The 18,225-nt window shown below is 39.0% G+C and overlaps 2 protein-coding genes across 2 annotated transcripts in view; both read right to left on the bottom strand.

Annotated features, from left to right (window-relative positions):
* nudcd1 (NudC domain containing 1) overlaps nucleotides 1-18,225 on the bottom strand; it is a 98,023-nt gene that overhangs the window by 10,076 nt on the left and 69,722 nt on the right. Inside the window, exon 11 of the transcript XR_015779390.1 lies at nucleotides 16,994-17,068. The gene's annotated coding sequence lies outside the window, so the exon portion shown is untranslated. The remainder of the gene's footprint in view (nucleotides 1-16,993; nucleotides 17,069-18,225) is intronic.
* On the bottom strand, nucleotides 415-3,161 carry LOC121958130 (transmembrane protein 74). Its single transcript, XM_088090251.1, has one exon. The coding sequence runs from the start codon at nucleotides 2,690-2,692 to the stop codon at nucleotides 1,862-1,864; it is 831 nt and encodes a 276-aa protein (XP_087946377.1). The 5' UTR covers nucleotides 2,693-3,161; the 3' UTR covers nucleotides 415-1,861.

Genomic DNA, 18,225 nt, shown 5'->3' with positions numbered 1-18,225 from the left:
TGCCTTCAGACCAACTTGAACTCTGCATAAAAAAAAAACCCCACAAACTCGGTATTTCTACTGCTACCTCACGATCAGCACGAAAATAATTACATAATTACATGATAACTTTCCAGAGTTGTAAAATCCTGTCTTTGAGTATTATAAACCTTTCTGCAGGGATCTGCATCTGATAAACCTTCAAACTCATGGATGTGATCCTCAAACTTGATCTCATTCCCAACCAGTCAAATACCAACGCACCAAGGCACCCTATAGCAGCGGGATGAGACGCATCGGATGATGACATTATTTGATGCTCCGAGCAATTGCCGCAGTATAAAGAGCAAGAAAGTTCAGCTACTTGTTTCCCATGTAAAAACAAAAGTAATCCGAGTTATATAATATTTGTAGCATACTGTGCCAGTAATGCTAAGTATTTCATATATGTCACATCACGTTACATTCAATAAGTTCTTATCCCAAGTCGTCACATATTGCAGCTTTGCAGAGATCTTCCACAACTACATTTAACAACACCAGGTATCCTTCTGCACTACTATTTGTATTTTGGGGAGCCACAGCACAAACACATGGTAGAATGACGCTGAACATAGTCATATTTAGGCAACACAAGCACATGGCAACCAGCGCTGGGATGTCAACAAACGCACTGGCATGGATGGCTTGGATTAGGGGAAGGAGGCATGTGGTAAGGTGTAGAAAAAAACATCAAACAACAACACTGGATAACATCACCCTAGTTCCCTCTTAAAAAGCCATGGGATTTTTCCATTGTATTCTGGATTATTGTAGAAAATCAGCTTCTTGGTAAAGACACGTTTATCATACTTACACATTTAGTTAAGCAAGATAATCTTCACAAATAAGACCACTTTTAGGATTTTTGAAGCCTAAACACAATCACCAGAAGTAAAAAGCTAATGCTAAGCTATCATGAACTACACTACCATCATGTTACCACCACTATGAGACTGTTTGGCATGATGACACGCTGTAGTCTCATTTAGCCACTGGCTAACATCTGTCATATTAAGACACATAAAAGATTAAAAATTCATGAGTGGGGTATTTTCTGATGTACTTTATGTTGTAGAACAAAATGTTTACGCCTCTTAAGCTTAACCACAGACCTTATTTAAGGCCTTTAACAGAAAACCCAATGAAAAAACCCACTGATTTTGACAAGAGGGAACCAAAGGGGCTCAAATGCTAATTCATTTATTTCTGGGTTATAGGACTCATTACACGGGTTCTCTATTGATGCAACGTCCCTGAGCATCCAAAACTGATGCTAACTAGTTAACTAGAGCATTGATATTCACAAGCTGGGAGTGAGAATGTGTTGGTTATCCGGTCTGGACTATTATTGGATTTTTCACTGGTACATGAAGCAACACACTCTTACTAATGCAGCTCCTTATGTTGTTTTATATCAGGTCTGTTTTCGGTCCGAACTCCAAATCCAGCTACTAAACCCTCATATTAGCTGCAGCTGCACTTTAAAATGCACTTTGACTCAAAAAGAGGACTGTGGATTTTTGGTCACAATCACTTGCATTCAAATTGGATTAGGACTGGATCTGTTCAGGGCCAGTATGGCAAGACGGGAAATTACAGCAAAGAAAAACTCTGTCGGTGCACAGAGGGCCATGTGAGTATTGTATTAAGACACATTTTGAAAAAAAAAGTGAAACTATCGTTTAAAAAATGTCTACATCAACCAAAAACGTGCCTGGGCTAATGGAAATTTTTACAAAAAAAGGCATTAAACCCCCACCGCATCCCCGATTATAGGACAGCACTAGCAGGATTTCCGAAGCACTTTTCTGAGTCTTTTCTGCTTGCCCTGTCCATAAATTCAGCTGAGTACTTCTAAATCCTCATCAGCCGCTGACAAATGTGAGCAGGATTCCCGAGTCGGGCTGGAGCCTGCTCTCAAATTGATCGAGCCGTACAACTTTGCTGCGTGTTTGGAATAAGCAAAGGCTTTTCTCCTCATCATCTCCCCTTTCCACATGGAGATCATGAGCAGGGTGGAGAGCAGCACGCCCCCGAGGGTGAGCAGGCACAGCCCCGCTATGACACACCGGTCCAGATGGGCCCCCACCCTGGCTTTCTCCCTCTCCAGGCGCTCCATCTCCCGCGCGGACACGCTGTCCGGGTCCACGCGGACGTCCCTGGGGACAGTGTAGGATATGGCGACCAGAGAGATGCCAGTCACAAGGCATGTGACGGCGATGATGAAGCCGTAATCCACAGACTTCCCCGAGCCGTCAGAGGAGAGGTCGTCGTCGGACAGTAAGTAAAGTTCCGGGATGTCCTCCTCTTCCTCTTCTTCCTCCACCACCTCCTCCTCGTACAGTTCACTTGAGGAGCTCTGACTCAGTCTGCAGGTGTGTGGACTTGTCCCTATCAGCTGGACATCATCATCATCATCTTCATAAGCTTGATGCTTGCAAGTGAAAGATGTTTCAGTTTCCTCCTCCGGCCGCGCGGCGCTCCGGGTCTCTGTCCATGGTGCTGAATCTTCTCCTCCGCCGGGGTGAAGTGACTTCCCCCCGCTGATCTCGCTTAAACTCTCCTTATTAAAAACCAGGGAGGTGTCTCTCAGATCGGGGTGATCAAAGTAAAACAGTTCAAGATCAGCCATTTGAGCATGGGGCTGGGTTTCCCTTTTTGTTAAGCCCATGCGTCCGTCTCTGTCAGTGCAAAAAAGACAGCAAATAAGATCTTGAAACTACCTCAGACGACTATTTTTTTGCATGCTCTGTTGCTGCAAGCCACTTTATATCTGCGTCCCAAGTATTTGCACAAGCAAAGTCTACACGCATCTTTCTCCTGGCTGCACCGCAAGCATCTTAAAGTACAGCTAAGCAAGTATTAAATTAATTCCCAATGCCATGATGCCATTTCCTCTCTTCAGTGACACTTTATCTTTTTGCCTTTTCTGGCTTCCGCAAATCGCAGCTCCAGAAACACTTGCAATACGCTAATGAATCTAATTCCACCTAATGTGTTTCAATAATCGGTTATTAAGCAACAAAATGCGGTTTGCTGAGTACCTCTCTCCCCGTCTGTGGCTGCTCGCATCCCCGGCTGCTTCTGCTCCCTGGTCAATTAGAGGGAAAGGTTTGGCAGACCCCTCCCACGGACTGAGCTCCGACAGACCGCCTATAATGCTTATTACCGAGCCAACTTCAGTGTTCCCCGGCACATGCTCACTAATCAGATAAATCTGCAGGCGGCAGGCTCTGCAATGTGGGCAAATGAGTGTATGTGGAGATATTTCACATGACTTTACCACCTCCTCACAAGACACTCTTTATAAAGGGATTACTAATGACTTAAGTCACATCTAATAAATGCTGTATACATCAGCTGAAGCCATAATAAGAACGTATTTTTGGTTGCCTGGTTGCAAAAAAATATATCTCACTAGGGAATCATTTAATGGTCCTGATTTTATCACAGCAAGACTGCAATTCAATACAAATAAGTTGAACTGGCAATAAATCATGAAATCCGCAGCTACTTGTGTTAAAGGGGACCCACTATGCTCATTTTCAGGTTCAAAGTTTTATTTCACAATTTTTACTAGAACATGTATTGATGCTTTAATTTTCAAAAATCACAATTTCCTCATATTGTCTGTGTTGGAACACGTGTATGCACCCTCTGTCTGAAACACTCAGTTTTAATGCCATCTCTTCAAGAGCCCTCTGAAAAAGACAAATCTGTGCTGTTTTATCAGTGTTTCGGGGTCTTCTGGAGAATAGCAACACTTTCTATTGTGAAAAATCACCAATAAAAACTTCTAAACACAACTGAACATGTTCCAGGAGGAATGAAATTTAAAAAAATGGAAGAAATGAACAATAACAGCAAGCAAGTAAATCCAAGAATCACTCAGCAACCCATTTGTTAATGCCCAGAATTTCCATAAACATAAATAAATAAATAAACTAAATTTAACTAAATTAATAAAATAAAAAAGATAAATACAGATGACGTGATCTCATCATCATCTTTGTCCTCCTTGAAGTTTCCTTTAGAATCAGTCTCATTAATCACCGGAGCAGACCTCCTCCTGGGAACATATTCAGCATCATTACCGGTATAATATGCATTCGAACAATATTATTGCAACAAAGAAACTGATCTAAGTCCAGAAAAAGGGATTCTCTTCCTTTGAAATGAGCAACTCATTTTCCTGACTGGCCCATTTTCAGAGGAGAACCGTGCAGCCAGAAGAAAACTCCACTTTGATATTCAATCAAAACCATGTCAAATCCTGTACAGTCAGAGCTGAGTGCAAAGCTCATATCTCCAAACTGGCAGCTTTTCAAGAACTAACAAACACATCAGTGCCACTGGCACTATCATCATGTACTGACAGAGGGGAAACATATATGTCAAGAATTTATTTTATTTTATTTTTTTAATTTAAGAGACTAAAATGAGAAAAAAAGGCATCTCAAGGTTTTTAAATGACAGCCACAATATTCATGAGTAGGGATATTCCAACTCCTGAGCCCCTTATGGAAATCCCCCAGCTCACACTTGTCTCTGCAGACCACTGGAGCATATGTAGGCTATAGGTAGCCAAAGGTTATGATTACAAAGCGCTTCAACGCTCCATCATTCATGGTCATTTCTAAGCCCCCCTCTATTTGTGAGAACTAAACACATACTGAACGCTCTGCATCGCTGTACATTTAGCGGTCAGGACCTTTTCAGAGGGAGAAGAATGTGAAGGCGACACGCTTCAGGGCAGCTTTAACATTTCTAATGGAGAAAGTGGAAGGGAGGCGTGTTTAAAGCAACAGATTTTACAGCAGTACAACACAAATGTACAGTCTGCAGAGGGTCCAAACCGCGAGTATAGTGAAACTTCTGCAGAGGACTAGCATGAGTGACGCCTGAAAACTAAATATCATATGCAGAATATGGCATCTCTCTATTGGTGATGATCTAAATTCATCTATAACCAATCTAAAAGTTGGAAATGTCACTAGAAACAGAGCTGGAAATGTTGCTTGAAACACTGCAGTGTTTCGCTAAATAACAACAAGGTTCATTGGCTGAAACAATGCTAGAAACACAGCTGAAAACTCCACTGGAAATGCCACTGGAAACACCTCCAGGTTGCTAAAAAGCACCTCATGGTTCGGTGGCTCAAATGCAGATGGAAACATCGCTGGAAATGGTGCAATGTGTCTCGAAAACACATCTGAATTTGGAGTCTCAAATGCTGCTGGAAATGGTGCTTGAAATGCAGAAATGTATAACTAAAATATACCCAGATTCTGTAGCAGAAATGCAGCTGGAAACAACACTGGAAACTGTGCAATGTGATGCTAGAAAACATCTGGATTCTGGGGTTCAAATACCTCTGGAAGTGCTGCTTGAAATGGTGCTGGAAATGCTTGTCTTGCTCAAGAACAACCAAGTTCTAGCTCAAATGCATCCAGAAATGGTGCCTGAAACAACATGCAGGTTGCCTAAAAACAACTGTGTAGGGTGGATCAAATGCAGCTGGAAATGGCACTACAAACTTCACCTAAAAATGAACAGGAAAAAGCCACTGGAAATACCGGGAAATCACTAAAAAAACACCTACGTTCAGTGGCTCAAACACAGCTGGAAACGCTAATGGACAACCGGTTTTGCTGTTTGTCGGTTTTAAACAGTTGGCAGCCATATCCCCAAGGTGTCACTCCATCCACCATCTCCTCAACTGATAACAAAGTCAGCTCAAATACTGTCACTTTAAAAATGTTGATATGATCCATATGAAATGTACAAATATAACCTATTAGGGGTTTGCAGAAACATCTGACACACTGCTGACTGGGTTGTAGATTACCGTTAAACACATTCCTCTGCAATTTACTGCTTTTTCCACTTCTGATTAGATACTAAGCTGCATTTCGTTGTCTTGGTATCTGTGCTCTGTGTAATCACAATTAAACTGCATCGAATCTTATTTTTAACAAGTGTTCAGATGCTAAGTTGAAACTGTTAAAGCAGCATTTTAATGCTCCTAGTTTGGAATAAGATGTTCAACAATCACATGGGTGCAATCTTCAGGCATCCACATACTTTTGGCCAGTAGTATGAATTTAAAGAATTGACTGTATGTTTCTTTCTGACAAATTTTCCACACTCTGATTCCCACAGAGACGTACTTCTCAGCCCGTTGATCGAAGGTGTACGACCTTCAGCTCCATGTCTTCGCTGTAGGCAGCACGGGAGACGCGGTCATGCTGATGTGGGCGATAACCACGGTTTGATTCGCCACTCTAGGCAGTATTTGACTGATACAGTTAAAGTCTCTCTGTGTTTGTGCTGTACTGTAAACAGCCCACAGTCTGTTTATTGTTTACAGTGCATTTGTCCTACAGCGTTGTGTTTCGTTCAGTAGGTGCAACACTTTAAGACACTGTGTCTGGAAAAATTAACTGTCTTATAGTTGTGTGTTTAGTGCAGACCTGAAGCAGTCATAATCAATGTTTTTCAGCAGAGTAATCTGCAAACAGAACAATGTGGTATAACACTGATAACCTACTGAGGACACTAAACACAAAGTGAAACAAAAACAAAACAATAGTCGGTTGAACAATAGTTGATGCTCTTCCTTTGTGCCGTAAACTGAGCCTTCATTTTTCTGGGAGACTGTACCCAGTGGCAGACAGACTTGCAAACTGAAAGCAAGGTTTATAGAACAAATCAGCACGACGTTGTGCTAACAAATTGTGGCAGACAACTGGCTGTTTATTTGAAATGCAGAGATATTCTAAATCTGCAAACTTGTTTACTTCTGTTGTCATTTTCAGCCGACTACATTTCAGTGCAAACTAATATCTCACTATTATTCAAAATATTTAATTTGGATATTCTGAATCAAGCCTTTGTAGGAATTTTTTGAATTTTCCAATTACAACGCGGGATATGCTGATATTATTTGGGTTTAAAATGCATTATTTAGACAGGACATTCAGAATAAGCGCCTGAATTGAGATTTTTGCTGCAGTTCGCAACACACGGGCTGTTGTGTGTTTACAGTCAGCTTTTTGTCCTTCAGTCGGCACGTCGTACACAAACCAGCTCGTCAATAGTTTGCAAGACTGTGGTGGAGATGCACGCTCGAAAGAAAATCCCACAGAAACACACCTACTTGTAAACTTTATAAGAGACTTGGTCATAAACAGGTTATTGGATTTATACAAATATCACAACACCAACCTTTTCAAGAAGGCAGCTGAAGGAATTAAAGAGGGAGGCTGTGTTTGCACAATTCAACTTAAACTTAAAAAATAAATAAATCATATTTTGATGCAAGGAAGCAAAATTACTTCTTCGTATTTTACCGTGACAAACTACGTTATTATACAGGTGCAATTGGTGAAAATATTTTTTAACGGTTGAGTTTTGCATCTTGTTTATACTGTTTATATTGTTCTTTCTGCTTTATTTATCTTGTACATACCTTGTTTTGATATCTTTTTGCTGCTGTAATAATGCAAATTTCCCTGTTGTGGGACTAATGAAGGATTGTCTTGTCTTGTCTTGTCTTGTCTTGTCTTGGACAGTAAATCAGAGGATGCACAGCTGCATGTAAATAGGAATATTGGTGGAAACTTCATTTTCATCAGCCATGTGAACAGCTTAGTAGTAATATTGTCTTTTTTTGGAATAATGGCAAAACGTTTGAAATGTTTTGTGCATGAACTCACTGACTCATGACATGAACACCATACTGCAACATTAATGCCACCACAGTTACTGCCATCCTGCCTATAGCAGCCTTTAGTACACAACTGTGACTGTGCCATGACAGAGAGAGTCACGCATACTTTCATAACCTCTACACACACACACACACACACACACACACACACACACACAGAGGGGCCTCAGGGGGCCACTGTCATCAGTCCAATGCTAAACATGGCACGTAACATGGTCCACATGCCAAACTGCTGCTGGAGGTTGAGGACGAGATGATGGTTCATTAGCCTGATGTGGAACCAGAATTGTAAAAAGGTTTAAAAGTACACATCAGATTGTACTTTGCATAATTATGCATCGGTTCTGAACATATCTATGTACTGTAGTTATCTGATTTAAAGCAAACTGAGAGGGGGATAGGGACAAGCTGTCATCAGTGCCTCTGAGCCAAGCAGCAAACTCTTATTTAAGCGGAGCCCCTCAGCGTCTGACAGCGCGATGTTTTGGTGGTGATGTGTTCTCCTGGGACGTGAGTGTGTGTTATCTAATCTCCCCCTGCAACCGCATCCCCCAGGCAGTAAACAGAGAAAAGTGGGAATTCATCTGTCTAACTACGACTTTAAGTGCAGCGCTGCAGTGAAATAAAAACTAACCACGCAGAGAGACGTATTGAGATGAGCGCCTGCAAATATTCTGCTCCATCACAGTCCGAGGAAACCACCACACTATTCTCATGAGATGTTTTTTCTAGTAACATTGCTGCTCTGTTGTTTATGATCTAAAGTGATTTGTCATTTCCTCCAGAGATGCTCCCAACCAGCAGGGCCCGTTTTATTTACGCCATCCGGCGAAGTGTGGCATTTTACACTGACGGATCTGCAGTGAAGCCGGGGCTCAAGTAAAGCTAAGAATAGCTGATGGGAAGCCGGCAGCAGCGGAGGCAAAGACGCAGGTCCAAGGTTAGACTAGGACACAGTGAAGCAGGCGCTCAGGAAGACACAACTGAGTCAGACGGCCTTTCAGCAGGAGAGGGAGGACGTCTTTGACTTGAGTCATAAACACACACACACACACACACACACACACACACACACACACACACACACACACACACACACACTTGTGCTGGATGGTGTGTGTCCTGTGGTCACTAATAAGAGCTGAGTCAAGCTGCAACACAAAGCAGAGCTGAGTGGTCTGATTTCCCTTTATGGTGTCACTCAGCACTTAAAGGACGTTTTGGACGAAGTTCAAACAGGTAAATCATAAAACAAACATTTGCCCCGACAGCAGAAGTGCATCTAAAGAGGAGACACCATGTATAGTTTTCTCACACAGTGGTCAATTTTATGATTTTGGGCTATTCTGCTTCCATAACAAGTCTTCTTTAAGACTAGTGGAAAGAAACCATCGAAAAGGAGGTAATAAAAAAAAAAAATCAGATTTCTGCTCTGGAATTTTATGCATTTAGTGCAAATGTAATTGAATAATGCCACATTTGAATATTAAAACATAAAATTCACAGACACAAACAGTATACAGCTAAACAAGAGACACACCCGTCCCTCTCTCTGTCTCCTATCAAACAATGCTTTGTTTCGCCATAAAGACGAGTTTGTGAACAGGAAGTCGGCATCAAACTGCTACCTGCACAGTGAAAACCAAGGCTGAAAAAGCATGGTGGCCCAGAATGGACAAACCAAACACTGATGCTTGATGTAGCCATTCCTGTTTACGCGTTGGCCACCGTAGTTAGCAGCTCCTCTGCAACGAGCAGCATCGCTTTATTCAGTGTTTTACCAGTTTAAATCACGTGATCTATTTTTATTTTTATTCATAATAGTTTTGGAGAGGAAGAGACCTCTGCAGATACTCTGGCTCCTGGTAAAAACCTCTTGAAACTCTGGATATTAGGTTGTCAGAGAAAAGAAGGTGAGCACACATCAGCAGGTGCTGGGCCAGCGACGACTGTGAAGCGCCCAAATTCAGCTCCTGATAAAATCCTCCTCAACCATGAACGCTGAAGGGATCTAAACAGGAGTTCACACCTGACTCACTGGGGAAGTTTACACTGGCAATCTGTAGTCCTCACCACTATATGCCAATAAATCTTATGAATCCTAAACACTGCAAACAAGTAATCACTCCAGGAAGTTTCGAGTTGATATCAATTAGTTAAAAGTTTTATCTTATTCACCTTCAATGTTGCCCCGAGAGCTCAAAAGTAGACTTGTTCTCATCTAAACTTCACTGACAATCCATCGAGGACAAACATCTCCATCCGCAAACAAACAAACAAATATGAGGTCACCCATCAATTATTGGACACGTTCCCAAATCAAATTCTGGGTTTTTGGAGCAACAGAACTGAACTTTCTGCTGCAGTTGCTTGTTTCAAAATCTGTCGAGGGAGGGAAGTTTTGTTTCAGCTTGCGCAGGAGAAACAAGGCCAAGTTGTGTGTGTATGTGTGTGTATGTTTTTTTTCTTGCGCCAGATTGTCTAAACAGTTGCTGCTTCACATTTCTGAGAAGTTTTTATTGGCTTGCAGTTTTTGTACAATTCAGACAAATCCTGTTTCAAAACCAGGACGGTGTGAAATTAAAGTGTTAGTAACAGCTTACAGTGAGTTATGATGAGTGTGAAGCATGTCAGAGCATGGAAAATGGGTTGTTTTAAGAATTATTAATAAATCACGCATTATTTCTCCACCACAAGTTCTGCATTCAAAACAATACATACGTAAAAGTCTTATCAGCAAAATGTACATCGGCTCTGTTGCGTTAAGACGCCTTTCAAAAGCATTTAAACCTTGAAACATGAGCAAATTCATTAGTTTAATTTCTTTCAAAACTGTGTAAAAGAGGCAATCAGCAACTTGGCATGAACCTTCTCACAAACCGCAAAAAACATTTAAAGCTGACAAGCTTAAAAAAAGAAGAAAGAGAGAGAATCATTTGAAAACTATCAAATAACTAGGGTAAAATATCAAGAAAAAATAATTATATATATAAATATATATATATATAAATATATATATATATATGTGTATATATATATATATATATGCAGTTACTATGATTATATATGTAAAATTTTCAAGAGAAAAAATATTATTATCTTATTTTATTCCTGTTTTTATTTATTTATTTTTTAAAACTTTTTTTTTGCTTATTACAGGTATTTTTTTTTAAACTAATAAATTTTAAACATATAAAACAAACTAACTAATTTTAAACTTGCTAATTTTGGCTGCTTCCATGTTACTCATTGCCTTCTTTTTTTATGTTTTTGAAAGAAATCAAACCAGTTTGCTGAGGTTTCAAAGGGTTAACATATCAATCAAGTGTTGATTGATAGTAAAATGTTTCCTGTCAGTGTTTTACCATTTCATCTTGTGCTTTTGGATTAATATTACTGCTGCATTAATAAGAATGATGCATTGCTCTGCTGTAGGTGTTTGAGGCTTCACTTATTTTACCTCCTTTATATGTTGGGTGGTTTAATCTACAGTGATACATCATATTCTATATGATTAACCACATATCTCTAAAACGTCAACTTCTCATGGTATCAGCTTTGTGACGATACATTTTCCAGCTGATCCAAGATGTTTTTTAAAAACTTTATTAAGTTTAAGAAGTAAGATGTTTTTGTCAGACAAAAGTAATGCAATAAAAAGTGCAATGTTTCCTTCTGGTATTTAGTGGCCTAAAAGTATAATGTTGCATACAATGTAAATACTCAAGCAGGCTACAGATATCTTGAGTTTTAAATCGTGCTTGAACCAATAATTAGCTATATTCCACAACAATTTGTCATATTGGAGTATCTATTTACATCTTTGTAGGAATAGTCACACTTCAGCTGTTCCCACCTGTCCCTCACCTTGTTGTCATGGTTCCCAGAGTGCATCTTGTTTGCGAGTACTTGTCACCTTGACATGTATATGAATAGTTTACTGTATATCAGATGTACTGAAAGATAGTTGGTCGAGGCTTGCAGTCTATTGGTTTATGAAGTCATGTGTATATGTATGTGCATGTATATGTATGTGCATGTACTGTATGTATAGGTGTGTATGCATCTATATTATATGTGTATGTATATATATGTATATATATATTTTTGGGTGTAGTATTCCTTTAATCTTGTAGGTTTATGGCATTTCATATTTAGTGAGATTTGCATTAGCTTTGTCGTCACATCATCATCAACAGTACAGTTATGAGAATTAATGTAAGTGCTTTAATGTGACCTTGTTTTTCCCCTCTGGCAAACAACACAACTTTACTGTGCTTCACCATCCCAATACAGCAATACAGCAACCACAGAAAAATACATTCCAGCTGATTCGTCTTTTGGCAGTCGTTCAAATTTTACTTTATGGACCACTTGAGCGTTTCTGGGAGAAAGCTGGAGAACATCCAGGTTTTTTAAAAAACTGGGACTTACTCACATTTATTTTACAACATGATGGCCTGTAGTAAAAAGAAAGCATCAACAGACAGTCTCACTACAAGATCAATTAAAGGGGAACTACAGTATTTCTCAACCTGAGCCCAATTTTCTTATGTTTGTCTAAGTATCTCAGCAATTTTTGAAACTGGCTCAGTACTGAGCGGGAGCGCTGCAGCCGGCAGACTATGGTGTAGCTACTCGGGCAGGTTCTCCATTAAAAGACTTTTATTTGCACTGACAGGTTCAGATTATTAATGTAAGTGCCTAACAACATTACTGAAAGGACCCTACAGAGAAATTGATATTTTTCCGTACTTCTCATTTGTTTTGATCTGTTTTGTCTGACTGTAATCTCTGACTCTTTTCGGCAGTCAAACATCTTTGAAAATCTTTCAGATAAAAGTAAGATACACTTTCTGTACTCCAACACAACAACTCTCATTTAAATTTCCACTGTTTTATTCCTGCATCAAGTCACTCTCACAAGATTTCAGAACAAGACTTTGATGAGATGTTTATGTCAAGGCTGCAGTTCTGGGAGGGTTTTGAGAACCAAAATCAGCACAACAGTTTAATAACTTGCTGCTTTTAACTATTTTTTAACATCCATACACATCAAGCAACCATCATTAATACAAGAATAAAGAAAACTCACTGACATGAAGGAGTGGTCCGCCGCTCGACAAACAAACAGCTGAACGAATCAAAGGGGGGCTTTAAAAACTCCCTGATCTGACTATTGCTTCCAGCATGGCTCAAATTAAACAGACAATTAATGTTATCACTAATGTAACTAACATCAGTTTGTCCATGGAGGCCTGTAGATGCACAATAACTCTACAACACACTCAGTGCACAGTTTATTTTACTAAGGCTGGTAACAATTTAAATTCAAAAAGAAAAACCACTTGTGCAACATTTTGCCATGGTGTCTGGATGGTTTCATTGAAACTTTGACGTATGTTTTCTCCCATTTTATGGGCGTGAAAACAGTCAGCGGCAAAGTGTATAGAAAATAAATGTCCAGGAGATCTTTACTTATTCTACATATATTTTTTTCACACTTGCTTTGGGAACGTACTTGTAAGTTTCCGAATGCCATTAGAGCCCTTTAACTTAACTGAATGAAACTTTGCAGTATTTAAAGGCAGTTCGCCTGCATAATAGCACAGGGCCACCTCCATCATCTCTGTTTAATAAGTAAACACGCCAAATGATTCAATTTCCACATTTATATCTGAGCTTTTTAAGAGCATCTTATTCATCTTCTTAAGTCTTTGAAACCTGAGCAAATTGGCCTGATTTATTTCAAAAACATGGAAGGAAGGCAATGAGCAACTTAAGAAGAAATGACCCAAAAATTAGCAAGAAATTAGTAAAAACTTGCAAAAAAACACCCCCTGAAAATTAGATTAAAAAATGCAAGTAGTGAAAAAAAAGAAAGAAGGAAAAAAAGGTTAGTAACATAATTTTAAATATGTAGTTATAATCTTTATAAATATGGTTTTCTGGACATTTTTTGCCCAACTTTTTTTTTTTACAATAATTTTCTAAATCTACTAAATCTTGCAATTTGAGGAACATTTCTTACCGAGTTACTCACTGCCTTTAATTCCACATTTCTGAAAGACATCAAACCACTTTGTTCAGGGTTTGAAGGTTGAAATACTTGTGAAAGGCGTTTAAAAGCAGCACAAGAAAACTGATGTCCGTCCAGGTTTCGAGGAAAATTGCTTTTGACTTGAGAAATGTATAAATGACTTAAAATACTGATCTTTTTGTCTTACAGAACTACTGTCACTTGAGATCCACCTCAGATATTTTAATCAAGTCACAGCAGCAGCAATCTGGCTTCCCTCTCACAGGTCAAAGCACAGCCTGTACATTAAGTTACATAAAGAGAGGATACGTATACAGTCTGTGGGTCAAAGCGTCACATTTATGCATTATGGCGCCTCAGTCCGGCTGTGGCTGAAGGCTGCACACAGACATTTCTTTTCTTTTCAAAAATAAATTCCCTGTTCAGAACATTGAAATGAAGCTTCCCACAGCCGCATCTCTTTTCTCGACTGTCTCTTGAAGGTGAACTTACTGATTCAGTGTCCAGCCAACACAATAACACAGTGTGTTTCCAATGAGCACACAACATTGTACTGTGTTGGTTTATTTATTTACCTCCTGTGGAAACAGTATCAGAAATGCAAAAACTGCAGGCACAGATTTAACTCTTTGAAACCCAGATTGAAATCACTGCGCTTGTGCTGCTTTTAGATGTGTTTCACAAGTATTTAAACCTTAGAGCCTTGAACAAATCGGTTTAACGTCTTTCAAAACCGTGGGGGGAAAAAAGGCAGTGAGCAACTTGTTAAGAAATGTTTCACAAATTGCAAGAAATTTGTACATTTAACAAATTATTTTTTTAATTAATTAAAATGATACAAATGTCTAGGAGAGAAAGAAAAAGCAAGGGGAAACTATATCACTGTATTTAAATTGATGTTACAGAATTTTTCTATTTTTTGCAGCACTTTTTTCAGGTGTACTTTGGGGTTTTTTTTAAACTTTTTTTAAAAACTAATTTTCAGGTAATTTTACTTGTACTTTTTTACTAATTTCTTGCTATTTTTTTATTCATTTCTCCTTGAGTAGCTCATTGTCTCCCTCCCATGTTTTTGAAAGAAATCAAGCCAATCTGCTCAGGTTTCAAAGGGTTAAATCTTGAGTCTGTCGGAAAGAAATCTGCGTAAGACTCGATGTGATTCTGCAAACACTGAGCATGAAACAGTAAAACAGTGATGAAAAAAAACTATCTGAGTTTTAAATGTTCTTTTTCAATGAGGACTTTTTACCTTTAAAATCTTGTTTTTTTATGAATAATAATGTGACTTTCACGCACAAATGCACCTTCGCACCCACACTCCTCCACACTGTCACACCTGGAAGCTGCCCTGAACAAACTCAGCCTTCTGCTGTTGTTGTGAGCACAATCAGGCTTCCCTGATGCTCGTGCAGTGACCGTAGGTGTGTGGGCCTCATGCAGCAACATTTTATAACTGCAGGTTTTGTGCCGTGTGCAAAGACGCGCATGCTCAAGACTGGAGACATGACACCAAAAAAGGCTGTAAAATGAACTTCTGCAGTAGTGCAAATAACGTACTGTTAAATACACTCAGAAAAAGTAAATGTGATTTCAGGGAAACGTACTGAAGTACTAAAAGTATAATAAAAAGTATAACAACAGCCTTCCCTGTTTAAATAAAAGTGAAAAAAAATCAGGATATAACAATATCCAATATCAAAGACGATATATAGTCTCGACACAATATGATATCTTTATCTTGCCAAGCCCTAACATTCAGATGTAAAAGTCAAATGTAAAAGTTATTTTCCTTACGCTGGGGCAACAATTTGTAGCCTGTGAAAACAAAATGTTTTTCTCTCATCTTGGTAAAAGTGCTCCGGACCACTCGTAAAATTTCCTCTTACCTTAGAGACGATCAAAAATAAGAAAACATTGGTTAAACCCAAAAAATGTAATGGGTACTAACAAAAATAAGAACAAATCATGGAAAACGAGCAAAAACAAGATGAGATTTGTTCGTATATTGTTTCTTGCATGAGGCCCGACGTGCGGGAACGCCCTGCGAGACTGTGGAAAACCGTCTTATCAGCAGGAGTGATGATTCTGTCAGAGGAGGTTATGGACTGGACCCCACAGCGTACTTAGCATTAATAGAAAGAGGTCAGGGTCGGAGCAGCGGGCAGCTTGTTTATGACCAACACTGAGTCATGGGTCTGAAGTGTGTGTGTGTGTGTGTGTGTGTGTGTGTGTGTGTGTGTGTGTGTGTTATTGACAGCCATATGGGTCTCAGTTGACTGGGACTGACTTCCTGTAAAATGACCTGCCACCCTCTCACTAAATCAGAGCGGCCAAATGTCCTCTGTCGTTTTAAACCTCTGTTGTGCTTCTGCTGAGTTATTATGCGTGACAGTAAATGTCTGGAGACATGCAAACCCAATTTTTTTTTCCCAAACAAATAATTATTTTTTGATTTACCGCACAACACAGGAGTGAGCTTATGTGTTCAATTGCTGTGCACATTGTGTAACAGCTGTATAACTCAAAGCAGCTGACACATTTTATGGTTTAAACCTCTTTGGGAAGAGATATGCGCACGCTGATATATATGTTATGGGCATAAATAGAGCACAGTATCATCAGGCTCAGTCTATCCATATTCATGAAGTACCTGCAGAGGGGACCATAATCTTCCCTCTGCTGCCATGTTTTACGGCCGTGTTGTTTTCGGTTGTCGGAGCTGAGCTGGACTCGGGCTGAATGTTAGTGAAGCGCGGCAGAAACAAGGCACTGACTGTTTTCGTTATTGTCACAAGGTAATGTTCGGTGGGGCGCAGGCATCATCGAGTGCTCCGGCTCTGAGGTGACACATGTTCCCCCTGCTGGCTCCAGGTTGAAACCAGGCACAGCTTAATCTGCAGATTTGTCTGCTCTGTTGCTTTCCTTCTTTTCTAAATGTAAATCTGACAGGAAAAAACCTGCAGAGAGCAGATTTTGGGAGTGCAGTTTGAGAGACTGAACAGAAAGGGTCTCCTTTTGGAGGTTGGTTCAAACTAGTGACTAAATATCAGGATATATTGCCCTCTGCTGCATCCATTACGGCCATTTTTTTCTTTTTTTTTTTAAATGTGTCAAAACTTCAACTATTAAGTGCAACACTAATTCACTTCCTTTAAAGGGACCGTTCAACAAAAATCAAAAATAAATATTTTTCCTCTTACCTGTAGTGCTGTTTATCAGTGTGGAACCACGTCAGCAGTTTTGGTCCCAAGCCCAATTAAAAACCTGGTTTTCCTCTGTAAAGAACAAACAACCAGAAAAAACAAACCCATTAATCACAAGCAAAGTCAGTTTAGCTTTTTTTCAGTGCTGTAACATAAAGTTGTAGTATTTGTTTTATTCTACTTTTATTTTTTGTAAGCATTCATCTTTTCATCTTAATTATGTCTGTATATATGCTGCAGAATGCAGCTTTTCCCATCTGAAATGTGTTTTTTTTTTTGTTTTGAAGTAATTACATGAAATAATTTGCCCAAAAAGGAAAAAAGTAAAAGTTCACAACAAAACAACACAGTGCTGTAGGCTGAAACTGAATGCTTTTTACAACTTGCTGTGTTCAACGTCAAAAAGTAACATCAGAAAAAACTTCACTCTTCCTTAATTTTTTTTTAACTTATGAATAAAATAAAAAAAAACAAGAAAATTACCTGAAAATTTATTTAAAATGATTCTGTAACATAATATGTAATTATGGTCATTATAAATACAGTTTTTCCCTAGTTTTTTCCCCATTGCTTTTCTTGTGCTTCTTTCTCCTTTCACAGGTTTTTAAACCTGTTAACCCCGGGCAACTTGGTGCAGCTTGTTTGAAGAAATAGGGGAAAATGTTAAAGAATTATTATACTATTTTAAGCACTTGCAGATCATTTCCGTATTTATAAATCTTTACTTTTTTTTAGATAATTTATCTATTTTTTAAAAAATTACCATTTTTTGTTTAGTTGCTCATTGCTTGTATATTTCCCATGTTTTTAAATAAATCAAGTAAATTTGCTCTGGTTTCAAAGGGTTAAATACTTGTGAAGGGCGTCTGAAAACAGCACTAGAAAAGTGATGTCACTCCAGGTTTCAAAGGGTTAAAGAGCTGCTCTCTCACTAATTACAGCTGAACTCAACATCATTCATCGTCTGTAAAGGAATCCATGTTGTTTATCATCTCTCTCCCCTCATTTGGGAAAATGCTCTTTCAGTTTCATTTGAAAGTTTTCAATTCAGTTAAAGTTAACTCTGCATTATTGTCATTACGCCATACGTTTCTCAGCAGGTGCAAAATACAGAAATACATTTATGAAAAAACAAACACTAGAAACACCCAAGTAATAAAACTATTATAAAAACAAAAACACAGTCCCTTTTTTTTAAAAAAAAGTGAAGTAGTTTAAAAGTGCCCAGT

Source organism: Plectropomus leopardus, chromosome 17, assembly GCF_026936395.1.
Source record: "Plectropomus leopardus strain MGB_pleo_1.0 chromosome 17, ASM2693639v1, whole genome shotgun sequence".
In the NCBI taxonomy this organism is placed as follows: domain Eukaryota; kingdom Metazoa; phylum Chordata; class Actinopteri; order Perciformes; family Serranidae; genus Plectropomus; species Plectropomus leopardus.
The sequence above is the reverse complement of the archived record's forward strand: the minus strand, read 5'-3'. Positions and strand labels throughout refer to the sequence as shown.